This window comes from Telopea speciosissima, chromosome 4 (genome assembly GCF_018873765.1).
Source record: "Telopea speciosissima isolate NSW1024214 ecotype Mountain lineage chromosome 4, Tspe_v1, whole genome shotgun sequence".
Classification (NCBI taxonomy): domain Eukaryota; kingdom Viridiplantae; phylum Streptophyta; class Magnoliopsida; order Proteales; family Proteaceae; genus Telopea; species Telopea speciosissima.
Window position 1 is genome coordinate 71736527 of NC_057919.1, and position 18797 is coordinate 71755323.

General features: G+C 42.4%; 1 protein-coding gene across 4 annotated transcripts in view; it reads right to left on the bottom strand.

Moving 5' to 3' along the window:
• The window catches only part of LOC122658834 (paladin), a 216034-nt gene that overhangs the window by 138927 nt on the left and 58310 nt on the right, over positions 1 to 18797 (bottom strand). For all 4 annotated transcript variants that reach the window (XM_043853963.1, XM_043853961.1, XM_043853962.1 and 1 more), the window contains 3 exons: positions 16595 to 16665; positions 16371 to 16470; positions 16169 to 16267 (listed from right to left, as the gene is read on the bottom strand). In XM_043853963.1, coding sequence (XP_043709898.1) covers positions 16169 to 16267; positions 16371 to 16470; positions 16595 to 16665 — 270 coding nt within the window. The remainder of the gene's footprint in view (positions 1 to 16168; positions 16268 to 16370; positions 16471 to 16594; positions 16666 to 18797) is intronic.

Consider the following 18797-nt stretch of genomic DNA (forward strand, 5'->3'; position numbering starts at 1 on the left):
TTTCCCCACGACCCCACCTAAAATCCGGATGAAAATGTCATTAAAAATGAAATCTTTAAAGCAAGAAGAGGAGAGAGGCTATATAATAAGAAGCAAAAATGGTGGTGGATCACATTAACCGAGACTAATGAGGGAGAGAGACAATGGAAAAAGAAAGAAGGGTATTAGGTTAGAGATGAGGGTATTATTGTCTTTTCCATTTTAGTCTCTTGTTAATAGGGGTAATATTAGAATATCACATAACATAGGGGCATTTTGGGGTTTAAATGAATATATTAAGGCTGATGTCATCACTTAACAGCGTTTTTTAACAGAATGGGTACGGTTGATAGTATCTTTAAAAAGTAAGGGGGGTATTATCATTTTTTAAAACTTGAGTACTGGGTTGATATTAAGGAAACTTAGAGGGGAGGGGGATGATATTTTCACATATAATTATTATTGATTTCAGTTGAAATAGAGTAGTAGAAGTAATTGGAAAGACACTATTTTATACATGTGGAACATAAATGTCACAGGTTCTGGTCAAAATTATTTCATAATTTTTGCAATTTGAATGATTTGTATTACAACTAGATTTTGGTGTCAGATGAAATCTCAGAAATTGAAACCCACAGGAATACTATAATGTACAAAACATGTCATTGGGAACTGCAGCCTGAATCATGGTTCAAGAACTCGGCAAGATCTCTCTTAAAACTCATTTTTTTTCAATTAGCAAGTCGAGATACAAGGCGAAATACAAAGTTACACAGACTTGGTCGAGTCGAGATCTCGGTTCAAGATCTCCGTTCGACCGAGATGTGGACTAAACCCATGTTTAAAAGGGGAAAGATCTTGAACGAGACAGTTGAGATCTCGACAAAAACTCAATGTCTCGGTGAACTCGACAGGGAAACCGGTGGTGAGGGTTTGTTGACGACCTATTCACAATCCCAACCCAGCCATACATGCTTGATGGCAGTACCAGTGGATCAATCCTATTATTCCCATCGCGACCGCCTCTTCTATACCGTAGGATAGGGTACCTTCGGATTGATGACAACACTTTGACATGGGAATCCTATGTGGCACAGACTGAGCCTTACTGACTTCGGAAACATGGCTTGGAAGGATAGAGGTTTATCATATATGTTAGAACTTTTTTTTTTTTTTGGGTGAATAAAAAATTCATTACCAAATACAGCAGCTCCCTTACGGAGCGAGAAGAAAGAAAAGAAAAACCAGCTCCTCAAGTAGGAGAGGGCTGGAGAGAAGTAGAGGACAAACCTCAGGAGACAATAATAAGCCTGTTCCTTGGGGTGTCATTACAAAAAGAGGGAGGTGCTGAAGATAGGCGAGCTTTGATTTCAAGAGAAATGGAATCCCAAATCTGCTGGTGAGTACGAGATTTGGTGGTCCATTTCCTTAGGTTTTGCTCCATCCAGATGTGATTGATTACGGCACAAAAAGCTAATTTACCCACCGTGTCGCAGCTAGAAGGACCAGCAATCCAAAGCCACTCTCTAGTGAAAGGCAATTCTACGACGTCTAGGCCGGCATTTTGCTAAGATCCCCTCCCAAATAGCCGAGGAGAAGGGGCAAGCAAAGAAAATGAGCTCAGTGTCTTCCATATTGTTCCAGCAAAGGCAGCATTAAGGAGAAGCAGCAATCTGGTGATGACGAAGGAAGGACTGAGTTGGAAGGCAGTTGGAGAGCGCTCTAGAGGTTGTGAAGCAGTGACGGGGGAAGTGATGCTTGAACCAAAGAAGCTTTCTCCAGGGAGCAAGGGAACTTTTGATGCGACTATGATCCCAGGCAGCTTTGGCGGAGAAGGAACCAGTCTTGGAAGGTGACCACATGACACAATCACCTCTCCCAAGCTTCATGTTTGGAAGAGCAAACCAAATGTTGGAGAGAGTCTGATGCGAAGGAGGAGGCGGGTCCCAACCAGAGGGGTCAAGGATATCAGCCACCTTTGCATTTCTGGGGATGCCTGAACTGTAGATAACTCTGGGGCTAACAACATGGAGAAGGATGCCCACAGGAGGCCAATAATCCAACCAGTGGGAAGTAGTGGAACCATCACCAATGCGGAATCATATAGCTCCTTGAACAAGGGGACGAGTGGCCAATCTTCCGCTAGACCCAAGAGGTATTAGTGGAAGGGGAGACAGTCCAAATAGAGTCTTACTGAAGGTGCCTTGAGTAGATCCAATCAACCCAAATATTTCTTTTTTTTAAGGCTATCTTCCAAACCAATTTGATGATGCCGGCCAAGTTAACCTCCTTGATTCCTCGAATACCCAAGCCACCCTCTTCTTTTGGGAGGCAGACTGAAGCCCAGCTGATTGGGTGGAGGAATCTACAGGAGTCAGTGCCCTTCCAGAGGAAGGAGGCCATAAGGGCTTCTAAGGCCTTGATAGTAGAATGAAGCAATCCATAAATACCTGACCAGTAGATGTAGGAAGATTCCAACACAGACTTGATAAGAACTAGGCAACCTGCATAAGATAGAAGCTTTCCTTTCTAGAGTTGGAGTCTTTTCCTAATGAGATCTAGCATAAGAGTGCAATGGTGTGCTGAGAGTCCAGCAGGGATCAGAGGGAGTCCCAAATAGTTGACAGGGAGCTGGCCAACTGGAAAGCCCACTTTCTCAATGAGGGCTGCTCTGTCTTGATCAGGAACCCCAGCAAGGAAAAGAAGGGATTTAGAAGAGTTGATGCACAGCCCCGAGATCAATTTGAAGCGATGCAAACAAGTCATAATGGTTTCAAAGGAACTCATGGAGGACTTTGAAAAGATCATGAGGTCGTCAGCAAAAGCCAAGTAGGAGAGCTTGAGAGCTTCGCACTTCGGAATGGGAGAAATAAGATTCTGGTTCATGCATATTTGAATGTCTCTTGAGAGAACTTCTAGAGCCAAAGTGAAGATGTAAGGGGAGAGGGGGCACCCTTGTCTGATTCCTTTTGAGGCTGAGAAGTAACCAGTTGGGCTGCCATTGACTAGAACCGAGAGCCTTGTAGTGGAGATACAAACATGGATCCAGCGAATAAAAGCTGAGGGAAAGCCCATCTTATTCATCACATTGATAATGAAGTCCCATCTTAGAGAGTCAAAAGCCTTGTGAATATCTATCTTCATGAGGGCTGCTTGACAGCAACTAGATCTTTCAAACCCTCTAACAATCTCATTACAAAGAAGGATACTGTCCGAAATACATCTGCCTGGGATGAAAGCCGACCGGTTTTCGCTAACTAGTAAATCCACAACACCTTTGAGTCTGATGGCAAGGATTTTGGCAATGAACTTGTATATCAGATTGCAAAGGGCAATGGGCCTGAATTCCAACATCACAGAAGCCCCTTCCTTTTTGGGAATCAAGCAAAGAAAAGTGTGGTTTACCCCTTTGATTTGACACAGATTGAAGAAGAAGCTCTAGACAGCTTTGATGACGTCTGCCTTAATAATATCCCAAGCTGCTAAGTAAAACCCCATGCTGAAACCATCTGGGCCAAGAGCCCCATTGACTTTAAGGGAACGAATAGCAGCTTCAATTTCTGATTCATCTGGAATAGCCCGAAGAGAAGGGAGCAGCTCCTCAGGGATGAACTTGTTAAGCAGGCTGTTGGGGAAAGAGCCCGGATCTTCTAAAGGACCATTGAATATATCTTTGAAGTGATTGACAGCCATGTCTTTAATATCTTTCACAGTGGTAATAACTGAACCATCAGGAGCCCTTAGCATGAGGATTGAATTTGCATTTGTCCTGGCTTTCAAGGACCGATGAAAATAAGCTGAATTTGAGTCACCCAACTCCAGCCCATTTGATCCTGGATTTTTGCTTGAGGAAGCATTCTTCTTGGGAGAGGAGAGGAGAGATGAGAGCTCAAGGGAAACATCCTTTTCTTCTTCAGCCAAGGAGACATTGAGGGCATCATATTGTAACTGCAGCTGAATAGTAGAGGGCTTATCTTTGCAGAGCAAGACCTGCTGGGAGATGTTGCCAAAAGAGCTCTTGTTCCAACTTTTGAGGGCATCCTTTACATTGTGAAGCTTCCTGGCAAAAGCAACAAGAGGGGAGGAGAAGGCATTTACATTTTTATTCCAAGCCTCCTGAACTGTGGGCAAAAAAGAGGAATTTGATGTCCACATGTCAAAGAACTTGAAAGGCTTAGGACCAAACGAGATGCAAAGTTGGATGGTAAGGGTGATAGGGGAGTGATCCTAGATCCCTGGAGTATCAAAAGTGGCAAGGGATGAAGGGTGGAAAGACAGCCACTCTTCATTGACCAGAATTCTGTCCAACATACAAGTTATACGAGCCGAGCCTGATCTTTTGTTATTCCAAGTGTGGGGAGGACCAGTCCATCTTAGATCATTAACCCCAATATCTTCAATGCAGTCATTGAAGGAATTGATAGCATCCATGTCAAGCTGAACTCCACCCTGCTTCTCATGACTGAATCTAGTAACATTAAAATCACCCCCCAGACCCCAAGGGGCTGTTCCAATCAGATTTGCAATGGAGCGCAAGTCAGTCCAAAGAGAGAGCCTTTGAGAGGGGCAGTTAGAAGCACAAATAATAGTGAAAAAAAGAACAGATTGGCTGAGGCTATCATAGAATTTAAGATGCAGGAATTGAGAGGAATAGGAGATGAGAGAGATAACAAACTTTGAAGGATCCCATAAAACCCATATTCTGCCATTTGGGTGGTGGGAATAGTTGGAGAGAGAGGAACAACGAGGAGCAATAAAGGCCATGATATTAGCAGAATTGGATTCCTTGATATGAGTTTCAAGTAAACAACAAAAGCTTGCATGGGAAAGCTTAATTTTGGAACGAACCGCAGCTTGCTTAGGCAAAGAATTTAAGCCCCTAGTTTTCCAGAGGAGGCCTTGATTCATTTGGACAGGGGGGGAAAGGGCACCACAGGATCGCAGAGCCTATAGAGGACAGACAAAAACAGATTGGCTGAGGATATCATAGCATTTAAGATGCAGGAATTGAGAGGAAGAGGAGCTGAGAGAGATAACAAACTTTGAAAGATCCCATAAAACCTATGTTATGTTAAGACTTAAGATTGATGTATGTGGAAATCCTTGAATGTGGCTTGTGTACAATGTGTCCACAGCCTCTTTATTTATAACTAGATGAGGAACATTCCAGAATGGATGCAAATGACAGTAATACCCCTAGGACAGAATTACCCTTGTACCCATTACATTACAACACTCCCCCTCAATTTGGTGCATATATATCAACCAAGCCCAACTTGCTAACTACAAAAGAAAAGGACTTAGAACAAAGACTTTTAGTAAGAACATCAGCCAGTTGATCACTGGACTGAACAAATGGGACACACACAACACCTTGCTCCAGCTTCTCTTTAATGAAGTGCCTATCAACCTCTACATGCTTGGTACGGTCATGTTGAACAGGGTTGTGTGCTATAATAATGGTAAATTTATTGCCACAGTAGAGATGCAGGGGTAGGGTTGTTGGAAGGTGTAAATCCTGTAGGAGACCTTGTAACCACAGTAACTCACAAACTCCATGTGACATGGCTCGGAATTCAGCTTCAGCACTTGATCGAGCAACAACAGACTGCTTCTTGCTCCGCCAAGTGACTAAGTTACCTCCAACAAAGGTGCAGTATCCTGAAGTAGATCTCCTATCATCAGGGCAACCAGCCCAGTCAGCAATCGTGTATGCTTCAACTCGAGTATGGCCATGAGGAGAGTATAAAATTCCCTTTCCAAGAGAAGACTTCAAGTATCTCAAAATTCTGTAGGCAGCTTCCAAATGAGAAGAATGAGGGTCATGGATGTATTGACAGACCAAGCTCACGGCAAAGGCTATATCAGAACGGGTATGTGATAAGTATATCAAGCGGCCAACAAGTCTCTGGTAGCTGCCTTAATCGACAAGGTCTCCTTCCTTACTCTTCAAATGAGTATTAGGCTCCAAAGGTGTGTCTGTAGGATTGCACCCAAACATTCCAGTTTCACTCAAGGTTCGAGAACTCGCGAGATCTCGCCGAGTTTCTCGGTTTTGGGCAAAACCGAGTCGAGTTCCTAGTCGGTACTCAAAAGTGCACTTTCTCGACCGAGATCTCGGTGATATCTCGAAAGTGAAAATCAAGTTTTTTTTAGTACAAAAAACCAATATCTCGCCGAGATCTCGGTTGGGCCCAAAGATGCTATTTACTTGTATTTAGCACAATTTTCACCCAAAACCCATTTCCAACATAAGAGAGAGCAGAAAGAAGTTCTTAGGCTCTAAACCAAGGAAAAACACCTCTCCTTCAAATTTCTTCTTCTTTCTTTCGATTGTTGGATGGAATGCACTGCTTGGAGTTAGATTGAAGTGCCAAAGTGAAGATTCAAGTGCCAATTTGGAGCATCATCACCTATTTGCAAGATTTCAAAGGTGTTTTCTATTTCTTCCCAAATATATTTTTCCAAAAAAAATTTTGTAATCCTTGTTAGATTCATGTGGTTTTAATATATGTTGAACATCTTTGCCCGATCTATCACTTCATGGAGTCGGATTTTTTTCAGTTAATAAATTATTTATTATAATTTCTGGAAAAATAAATGATTTATTTGAAAAAAGAAAATGAAAAAATAGGATGAATAGTGATTGTTTGAAAATGATTTTGATATATGTTAAACTACTTGGGATGCTCTACAGCCCCATGGATTAATTTTTATTTTCACCCATTAAAAAAATTATTTTATTTTTCAGATTTAATAAATATATTATAAAAATTAAAAATATATATATAATATTAAGGAAAAATACTTATTGCTTATGGAAAATTATGTACAACATATGTACATAATATTCAACTTCAAATGGTGTCAAATTCATCATTACATTATATTTTTCTTATACTTTAAGGTATAAATAGTTTTAAAAAAATTCAAAATATTATTTTTAATTAACAAATAAATACTAGGGTTAGGGGATAAATAAGAGATAGTTATTTCATAGTTCTAGTAGCTTGACATTACGTTTAAGAGTTATGAATAGCATACTTTAAGTCTTGAATACCTTACTTTAAGTGATCCATGGTTATTAATACATGCTTTTTTATGTAAAGATGTCAAACATAAGACATGTTGTATACAATGTACGATATAGCATGGCAACATGGAGTTCCCATGTCCGCACACAAAAAGAAGTCCAAATGCAATTATTGTGGGAAGTTGCTATCCGGAGGAGCCACCGGGTTAAAGCAACACTTGTGCGGTACGGCAAGGATGTTTCATCATGCCCAAATGTTCTATCCAGTGAAAGTGGCAATGACACAACATTTGAAAGGAGGAAGATTAAAAAATCTGAGAGGGAAAGAATGCAACAAGAGTTTAATGAGGCAATACTAGAGAGGGCTGGTGCGAGGTTTGTGGCGAAGATGATCGACATTGGGCCTCCACCTGGTGAGTTTCAATCAAAGGTTGAATGGAGAATTTACCACAGACTTTGGCCGAGAGTAGACAAAGTTTTCATTTTGATAATATAAGAGCAAATGAGCAAGCAAGAGGAGCTGGTGGATCTGGCTCAGCTGCACCAGGCAAGAAGATGAGAGGAGGAGAGAAGCGGACAAGAAATATACCACGACCCCAAACCCGACCACGAGTACAAGGTCCAGAACCCATTTTGAGCAGGATCCCACCACTTTTAGGCAACAAGATGCCTACCAGCCAACCATCCCACAAGTATTTGGTGGTAAACAAGAGAAAGCACGAAAAGCCTTCAAGAAATTCATGCTTTACCATGGCATTCCAGCCAATGTAGCACAAGGAACATACTATAATGCATTCCTTGATGCTGCAGGAGGGCTGGTGCAGATGGAAGGGACCTTCACCATTTGAATTATACAATGTGTATTTGCCTCGGGAGGTAGAGGAGCTAAAAGAATACATTGATGGTTTGAAGCCAATGTGGGAGACATATGGGGTTACTCTTATGGTGATGGTTGGATGGACCTACTAGGCTGTCCATCATAAATTTCATGGTGAGTTGCAATGGAAAGACTATATTCTTGAAGTCTATCGATGCATCAAAGCATATAAATGATGCATCATACTTGTATAAGGAGTGAAGCAAGTGGTGGAGGAGGTAGGACAAGGAACGTTATCCAAATTGTGACGGATAACGGTTCCAACTATAAAAAGGCTGGAGAGAAGTTGATGAATAAGAAGAGTAAGAGGATCCGGCTCTTTTGGACCCCATGTGCAGCCCATTCTATTGATTTAATGAAGGACATGGGGAAAAAAGACTTTGGTGGCGGTGTGGTAAATAGGGCAAGACAAGTGACAACTTTTGTGTACAACCATTCTTATGCTTTAGCCTTGATGAGGAGAAATGTAATGGAGATTTAGTGAGGCCTGGTGTCACTCGATTTGCCACCAATTACATTGCATTGAAGAGCTTTCGAGTAAGGCGATAGGTCTAAGGTGTATGTTTGCAAGTCGTGAATGGTTTGGTTGGCAAGGTTCTAAGTCGGAAGAAGCAAAGGTAGCACAATGACCATTGCAAATGATGGATTTTGGAAGGACTTGGGGAAAGTGGTTGGCATATTAGAGCCAGTGGTGGCGACGAGGATGGTTGATACAGAGAAGAAGCCTACTTTAGGCCACATTTATCTTGCCATCCAAAAATGAAGGAAATGGTTAGAGCTGCTATACCTCGAAGTGCAAAATCCTACACTAACATCATTGATGAGCGGTGGGAGAAGCACTTGAGTCATCCATGCATAAGGTGGTGAGTTCAACATACTTTATACTTTAAATGTTATAACTTTTTTACATTTACATATTCAAAACCCTAAAGGCATTAAAGCGATTAAGTCACTAACAAATCATATTTGTGGTGTTTACTTTACCAAAGATACTATTTAAATCCAAAGTATCACTACTCCCATGATCTTGGGCTAGACATAGAATTGTTAGAGGCGATTCATGTATTTCGAGAAGTTGGAGCCCCATCCAAAGACACAAGCCGCTTGCAACGATGAGGTGAGAGTATGGGACTTTGGTACTTTGGTTTTATGAATGTAATTACTAAATAGGAAATACTAATGCCTCATATTGAAAATAGATCAAATACTTGGAGAGGCCTCAGCAAGTTTCGGTCGACTAGTCTGCAGTGGAGGGTAGACAAAAGTCGACCTGGTAGGTGGCATGATATTACATTTATGAATTATAATTTATCTCTTTAGAATGTACATATTCTTACTATTCTATATTTGTAATGCAGCCGACTGGTGGGTGCTTTATGGTACAAGTTCACCCAACTCGAGGAAGGTAGCGGTGAGAGCTCTCACAAACTTGTTCATCCTCCGGATGTGAGCGCAATCGAGTACATTCTCATTGATACATTCAAAGAGGCGGAATAGGTTGGGTAGCGAACGACTGGAGCAGCTTGTGTATGTGCACTACAATATGAGATTAAGGATGAGGTACATACGTGAAGGAATTGAGGCAATGATAAAGAACCCATTGAACTGCCCAACATTTTTCAAGAGGACTCGATGACGATGAGGATCCCCTATTCCAGTGGGTGAGGGATCGTGGTACACCGATATGGATCAACGGGGGTAGGCCCGACCCCACCATTGCGCTCGTAACGCACCGATGTTGATGAATATATGTCGACGCAAGAGGGGCGTGCACATGCGAGTCACCGAAACCTTTTGAGCCTGCTGTAGGAAGTCCTGCTGATGATGATGATGGTGGTGGTGATGACACTGGTGATGCTAGTGATGGTGATGGTGATGGTGATGGTCGTGGTGGTGAAGGCTGCCGCTAGTGGCATCGCGGAGTGGCGGTTATTATGATGATCGCTCGTGAGGGGATGCGCGAGCAAGACGCAAGAAGTCGAACGCAGGAGGACCCGTGCGTTTCACCGGTGAGTCTCAATTTACGCATGCCACTCAAGATTAAGACCATGGTGGCTACCCTAAAACATACAACAGAAAGAAGGGTCGCAAACACTCACATCGTCATATGCTTAGGAGGAGGACAACGCGAGTATGAACACCATGCTTACAAGTTTCGGAAGCATGAGTATAGATACTACTAGTGAGCATCGATCATGGCAATCATCTCAAGATCATCATGGCTATGACTATGGCCAGCGAGCACCGGTTACGATTATAGTGCCTATGGTCAAGTATGGGCGATCGGCGGTGAGTATGACGATCAAAGCTCTACGTCGGTGTTGGGTATACATTCCTAGTCCCAAACCATCATACATGCCTCAAACTCAATATGACGAAGCAGTGGATCTTACACCTCATACCAATGACCTCCCATGTACCCTAAGATAGGGAGATTGGTATATGTTGATCGAAGACTTATATGGAATGTGTCACACTATTTGCAACACTATAGCAATTCCATGACATGGGAATTATATGTGGATCGATATAGGGATGAATTTCTTGTTCAATCTCATTTTATGTAACAAATTAAGTGAACATTGATGTAATGTACATTTTATTTGAATGTTTTGATTGATGTGTGCTAATTAGAATGTTTTGATTGCTAATTTGCTATGTTTTACTAAATTATATATAGATTATGTTGTTTTAGTACGACTGTCGCCTACCAACCTATGGTCCAAAGTGAAACTCATATTTGGACTTGTTTTTCGCAAATGGCATGCCATTGTGTTTAAATGGCACTGAAATAGGCTGGATACCAAGTTTCGGACCCAAAATATGTGTACAACCCACCGAGTTGGGGGTCCGAGTCCAAAAAAAAAAAAAATGCATCAACTCGCCGAGATCTCGGCTCGACTCGGTTCCTGGCCTAGCCGAGATGCCACCGAGACCCGAGTTCTCGAACCTTGGTTTCACTGAGTAGATCAAGGTATATTTTCGTCAGGACAGAGAGATGCCATGAGCTGAATGGCAACCTCAATTCACAAGAAATATCTGAGTTTCCCTAGATCCTTCACTTCAAATTCAATACCCAAGTAATTCTTCAACTTCTTTATTTCTTCAGTGCCACTTCCTGTAATCATAATGTCGTCGACATAAACAATTAGCATTGTGATATGCTGCCCTGATTTCTTGATGAATAATGTGTGATCAGCATTACTCTGCTTGTAGCCATTTGACACCATAGCTTTATGAAATCTCCAAAACAAGGCTCTTGGAGACTGCTTTAACCCATAAAACGCTTTCTTTGGATGACATACCTTTCCTCCAACCTTTAAAGTAGTGAACCCTGGAGGAATTTCCATGTAAACTTCCTCCTCAAGATCACCATGGAGGAAGGCATTCTTTACATCAAGTTGTTGAAGTTCCTAACCCTGATTAACAACACAGGAGATAATTACTCTGACTGTGTTCATATTTGCAACAGGGCCGAATGTTTCCTGGTAATCAATGTCATGGGTTTGGTAAAGCCCTTTGCAACTAATCTGGCCTTGTATCTTTGAACAGACCCATCTGCTTTTTGGTTGATGGCGAAGACCCATTTGCAGCCGACTGGTTTCTTTCCAGGAGGAAGAGTTGTCAACTCCCAGGTTTTATTTTTCTCCAGAGCACTCATCTCCTCATTCATTGCTTCTTTCCACTTCTGTTCGGCAATAGCCTCCTTCCAAGAGTTAGGAATAGAAACAGAGAATAGAGAGGTAACAAAGGCTTGGAAGGAAGGGGAAAGGTAGTCATAAGACACAAAATAAAAAATAGGATGTTGAGTGCAACTCCTTTTAGGCTTCCTAATAGCAATAGGCAAATCAAGACTAGGATCATAGGCAGGCTTACCAGGAGAGGAACTCGAAGGAGGTCGAGTAGAACTTAGAGCCGGAAGTACAGGTGGAGATGGTTAAGTGGTGGTAGTCTGTTTGTGCCATGTTCCTCTGCTCAACGTCTTATCATAATGGGGACATTTTCTAGTCTCCCCCTGGACAATAGGCTGCTCAACAACTCCTTGTGTCAGGGGTTAGTCCTACTCCTGTCCGGTGATCCCATCTTGAGTCTCTACTTCCGTTGATGGTTCTTTCACAGTAGAAATCTCAACTTCCAACAGCTCAACGAGAGGAGACATCTCTTCACTCTGAGGCTCCCTCAGAAGAGGTGTAGTAAGTGAAAAATAAACCTCAGACTCACGGAACACAACATCCATAGTGATCACCAAGCGCCGTGTGGGAGGATGGTAACATTTGTAGCCTTTCTAAGTGGCAGAGTACCCCAAGAACACACACCGAAGACCTCGAGGATCAAGCTTCCCAATATGGTGGTGATTGCGGGCAAACACAACACACCCAAACACCTTCGGAGGGACAACAAAGAAGGAACTGCCCAAAAGAACCTCAAGACGGCAGCAAGCATCCACCACTCGAGAAGGCAGCCGATTAATGAGATATGAGGCAGCAAGCACCGCATCCCCTAAAAATCGTACAGGGACATTCATGGTGAACATGAGGGAGTGAGCCACTTCCAACAGATGCCTGCTTTTTCGTTCGGCAACACCATTTTGGGCTGGCGTGTCGACACAGTTGGTCTGGTGTATAATCCCGTGGGAGTAAAAGTAAGTGCGAAACCGGCTGTCCATGTACTCCTTCCCATTATCAATGCGCATAATCTTCACACAGGCATCGAATTGAGTCTTAACCATCTTATGGAATAACTGGAAACAACTAAACACATCACTCTTCTAATTCACCAAGTATACCCAGGTAGTCCGGCTAAAGCAATCAATAAAAGTAACGAACCAACGAAATCCAAAAGTGGACACACACCAAGTAGGCCCCACACATCCGAATGAATCAAAGTAAAAGGTACCAAACTTCTATTATCAAACACAAGTAACTTCCTCATTAGATGCTTCTTGGGTCTGGCGCAAAATTCTCTCTCAGGCCGACGGCTCTTAAAGCAATTCATTCCAAGATTAGAGATGGTTCCTCTACTACTCTTTGGTTGGATCATTGGCACCCCAAGGGTATCTTCATTCACTCGATCAGTAACAGAGCTATATACAATTGTGGGCTAAGTAGGCAATCAAGGGTTGCTGAAATTATATCCAATGGTGACTGGAACCTTCCCATCACCATCCACCCGGGTCTTATTGAAGTCTGGGATGCTCTGGCCTCTATCCTTAGAAGACCTTCAGGGAGGTGTGATTGTGTATCTTGGACCCCTTCTTCCTCAGGTGTGTTTAAATCAAAAGATGCCTAGAACCTGGTTCGGATTAGAACTGATCTAACTCCTTGGAGAAAGCTTGTCTGGTTCAAAGGCCACATACCCCGGCATAGCTTCACTGTGTGGCGCGTCTTCACCAACTGCCTCCCAATACGGTCCTTCCTTCGCCTTCGTCAGATCCCAGTTTCCCCATCTTGTAGTCTTTACTGGAATGCTATGGAAGATGCAGCCCATCTCTTCTTTGATTGTCTGCTTTCCTCGGCTATATGGAAGGGAATCCTTGTCAAATGCTGGCCTCGCAGACGGAGAATCCTCCCCTTCTCTAGGGAATGGTTGTGGATTGATATGACTTTCTCGGGCTCTTCGCAACACAGTTGGTAAACTGGCTTTTTGTGCTACCATCAACCAGATTTGGATGGAGCGTACCATCAGGAAATGGACTTCCAACTCCACGACAGTTGGCCAGATTTGGGACTCCATCTCTTTTGACATCAAAGCAAAGCTCGTAAATGTAACTTACCATTGTATTTTTTTTTTGGTAAATGTAACTTACCATTGTATTTATTCCCCAAGGAACAGGCATATTGTTGTTTCCTGGGATCTCCCCCTCTCCTCCCTCCAGCCGACCTCCTCCTCTGTTTGAGGTTGTGTTAGCTTGTCTTTTTGTTTCTCTCCCCCCTCCCTATTTGGGGTCTCTGTTGTTTCTTTCTCTTTGGTAATGAATTCTATTATTCACCCAAAAAAAAATTCAAAAAATGAGAAGGAGAACCTGTCATGTGATCAGTTGGTCCAGAGTAAATCACCCATGAGGTGGAATCAACAGAGGAGCAACTACCAATAAAAGAAATACCTAAACCAGAATTTTCGAGCAAGGAAATGTCAGAGGCAGAGGAAGCAGTAGTGTCAAGTCTGGACATCAAAGTACGGAGGTGCAGCATCTCATCATTGGAAAGAGGGCCAGTCGAATCCGAAAAATGATCATCCGAGGCAGCCTGATTAGCCCGGGAAGGACGACCTGAACCACGTCCCCGGGTATCTGCAGGTCGGCCGTGAAGCTTCCAACAGCGGTCCTTTGTGTGTTGTTCCCGACCACAATAATCACACTTGACGGGAGGTCGATCAATGCCTATACGATCAGCCCCAGTACTGCGGGCAGAATTTCCTCGGGTACTAGACTGAGAACCAGAGAGAAGGGCAGATCATTCCTGTGTAGCAAGCTGAATCATAGCAGTCCGACGATCATCTTCAGCAGCAACAAGAGAATATGCCTGTTCAAGGGAGAGAAGAGGATCACGATGGAGGACGACAGCCCGGATCTGATCAAACTCAATATTGAGTCCAGCAAGAAAATCAAACACACGAAAGTCCTCTTCCAATTTCTGAAACCCAGTGGCATCCGCCTCACAGGTAGCATTATAAGTCCCAAAGAAATCCAATTGTTGCCACATGGCACACAACTTGGAGTAATACTTGGAAAGGGACATTTCCAGTTTATTGGTCTGATGGATTTTCTAGCAAAGCTTATACCGAGGAGCAGCATTGCCAACTTTAGAGTAAGTATCCTTGGCTGTCTTCCTAATCTTCGTAGCCGTTTCAAGAAGCAGATAATGCCCGGCGATTTCTTGTTCCATGGAGTTGACAAGGTAGGACATGACAAGAAAATTGGAAGTGACCCACTTGTCAAGTGCAGGACCAGCATCAGATGGTTTGGTGACCGTTCCCGAGATAGAGCTAGAAAGACCACGGGAACCGATAGCAAAGAGGCAGGAGCGAGACCACAACAAATAATTGCTTCCATTCAGTTTAATGGAACTAGTCTGGAACGGAAGGAAATCACGCTGAGTCGAGCCTTTGTAGCCAAAGGTGGTTGTGGAAATATCTGAATCTCCTTGCATGGTGGCTGGTATAGAAAAAAAATCACCGGGAAAGCGAGAAAAAACAAAATTCTGCTGAATGGTCTTAAGTCATCAAGAGCCCAAAAAGCCCCTTGGTGGGAGTCAACTCACCACCAAGGGTGGAGAAGGGAATCGGGGAACAAGAAAAGAGGAGAAACCCTTCCGCAAAAAATAAAGGGAAACGCGGAAAATTTGTAAAAGGGGGGTGGCGGTAAGAGGGGCTGGCGGAAGGTGTGGTGGTGACCGAATGGTTGGGGAGGCGAGAAAGGGGCTGGCGGAAGTGGTGGGAGGAGGTAGAAGGTGGAGGGGAGGTGGAAGAGAGGCTGCCGGTGGGGGGGGTGGCGGAAGTGGGTGGTGGGGCTAGGGTTTGCTCACAAGAGAGAGGGAGGAGGAAAATTGAGAAAAAAATTATCTCCAGGATTTTCGGATTCATTCTCGCTTTGATACCATGTGGAAATCCTTGAATGTGGCTTGTGTACAATGTGTCCACAGCCTCTTTAGTTATAACTAGATGAGGAACATCCTAGTATGGATACAAATGACAGTAATACCCCTATGACAGAATTACTCTTGTACCCATTACATTACAACAATGTAAAATACCCTACTTTACATTTCTAATGCTTATTTAAGTTGTTTTACATTAATTGAATGTTTTGATTGCTTTGTATTACTAAATTATGTGTAGAGTAAAGAATTTTAGTTCGCCATCACCTAAACGTCTACCAACATTGTGTTTAAATGGCCTAAAATAGGTTGAGTACCAAGTTTCAGACCCAAACTAGGTCTAAAACCCACCGAAACCAGCCTTCGAGTTCAACGCCGAGATCTCGGCCCAACTCGGTTTTTTGGCTGGGGGAAACCAGTACCGAAACCGAATTCTTGAACCATGGCCTGAATTACACAAAAATGATAAACTTAAGTTAGAAACAGAAAGAAATTAAAAAGGCAAACCTTTTCAAACAAATAGCCATACGTCAAAAAAGGTACAAAATGATACATGCAAATCAAATGGCATCATTTCGTGAATTCCATTGCTGTATTTTAGAAACATAGCTATAAAACTTTGGCATTCTTGTGAAATGTACCACAAATTTCAGCATTAAACCAGTGCTGAAATAGAAAAATTACCAGAATATCAAAATCCTGCTCCTTTGGTGATTTTTCGTCAGTAATAGGAACACGTTCATAGTTAACAAGGTATCCATCTACTTGCAGTTCCTCATAAACCTAAGCAGAAGAGAAAACGTATCCGACATAAATATAGTAACATCAATCATCAGAATTGAGATGCCTCATCCAACAAATCCAAGAAGAGCTTCAATGAGTATACCTCTAAAGGTGTCTTCACCGAATCATGTGTCACTGGTTCCCATTGGTCCACCATCTGACCATCTGGCAGTTCATCAGTTACAAGGATCTTATTTCCATATCTGCTAAGTCAGATGTGCAAAGAAAATATTCTATCACATATAGGAAGAGCAATCGAGGGAAACAGATCCCAATAATCATTAGTAAGGTAAATATTTTTTAAATTATTAAAAACAAAGAAGATACCGTGCGGCTTCCAACAGTATGTCATCCTTCAATCGAGCTTCCATTTGTTCAACTCTAGCCCTATTGATTCCCTAATTTAATATATAGTCATTACAAAATTAAAATGTGTCACGATAGAAATCAAAAACAAGTATGGGAATACACCGGGTTAAAGAAACAAAGCAATTTAATAAAAGTGACAAGCTCCGTCAGTGCGCTCTCATCTTCAATTATTCATATGGGTTGAACACATAACCAGATAGGACCAGTATTCACATAGAAATATATATATATATATATATATATATATATATATCAAGGTAAAATCCAAACATCGTGATGGTTGTCATGATTAACAACGCAGGTGATGCAGCACATTTTTTACCTATTTCTGTTCTCAGCACTTTGGTGCTTGTCCAATATAACCTGCCCTATGACTCCATATATCTAGGATTTTTCAAAGAATATTCTAAGGAAACCATACTGCTCTATCAACTAACCAGCAACCATTATTATCCAAATGGGCAGTGCGATTACATCCAAGGTTCGAGAACTCGGGTCTCGGTGGCATCTCGGCTAGGCCAGAAACCGAGTCGAGCCGAGATCTCGCCGAGATCTCGGCGAGTCGGTGCAATTTTTTTTTTTGGACTCGGACCCCAACTCGGTGGGTTGTACACATATTTTGGGTCTGAAACTTGGTATCCAGCCTATTTCAGGCCATTTAAACACAATGGCATGCCCAGATTTGCCAAAAAACAAGTCCAAATATGAGTTTCACTTTGGACCATAGGTTGGTAGGCGACTAGTCGTACTAAAAGTCTAAAACAACATAATCTATATATAATTTAGTAAAACATAGCAAATTAGCAATCAAAACATTCTAATTAGCACACATCAATCAAAACATTCAAATAAAATGTACATTACATCAATGTTCACTTAATTTGTTACATAAAATGAGATTGAACAAGAAATTCATCCCTATATCGATCCACATATAATTCCCATGTCATGGAATTGCTATAGTGTTGCAAATAGTGTGACACCTTCCATATAAGTCTTCTCGATCAACATATACCAATCTCCCTATCTTAGGGTACATGGGAGGCTGTTGGTATGAGGTGTAAGATCCACTCACATCGTCATATTGAGTTTGAGGCATGTATGACTGGTTTGGGACTAGGAATGTATGCCCAACACCGACCTAGAGCTTTGACCGTCATACTCACCGCGACGCCTATACTCGACCATAGGCACTATAATCGAACCGGTGCTCGCTGGCCATAGTCATAGCCATGATGATGCCGAGATGATTGCCATGATCGATGCTCACTAGTAGTATCTATACTCATGCTTCCGAAACTTGTAAGCATGGTGTTCATACTCGCCGTTGTCCTCCTCCCGAGCATATGACTCGATGTGAGTGTTTGCGACCCTTCTTTCTCGTTGTATGTTTTAGGGTAGCCACCATGGTCTTGATCTTGAGTGGCATGCGTAACCGAGACTCACCGGTGAAACGCACGGGGTCCTCCTGCGCTCCAACTTCTTGCAGACGCTCGCGCATCCCCTCATGACGATCATCATAATAACCGAGATCTTGCAAATAGGTGATGATGCTCCAAATTGGCACTTGAATCTTCACTTTGGCACTTCAATCTAACTCCAAACAAGGCATTCCATCCAACAATCGAAAGAAAGAAGAAGAAATTTGAAGGAGAGGTTTTTTCCCCTTGGTTTAGAGCCTAAGAACTTCGTTCGCTCTCTCTTATGTTGGAAATGGTTTTTGGGTGAAAATTGGGCTAAATACAACTAACTAGCATCTTTGGGCCCAACCGAGATCTCGCCGAGATCTCTGCGAGATATTGGTTTTTTTGTACTAAAAAACCATGATTTTCACCTTCGAGATATCACCGAGATCTCGGCGAGATCTCGAGATCTCGCGAGATCTCGGCCGAGAAATTGTAGTTTTTGTACCGACTAGGAACTCGACTCGGTTTTGCCCAAAACCGAGATCTCGCGAGTTCTCGAACCTTGATTACATCGACAGATCAATAAAATGATGGAAAATTGGTATCTAGGGTATTTAAGCAAATACACTAAGTGGGTAAAAAATATTATTAAAAAACCCTCAGATACTTTTGTCTGTTTATGGAACTGGTAGAAAGTTTCCAGAAGGTGACACAATGATTCTTCTATCCAAATCATTGTCTTTTAAAAAGTCTAA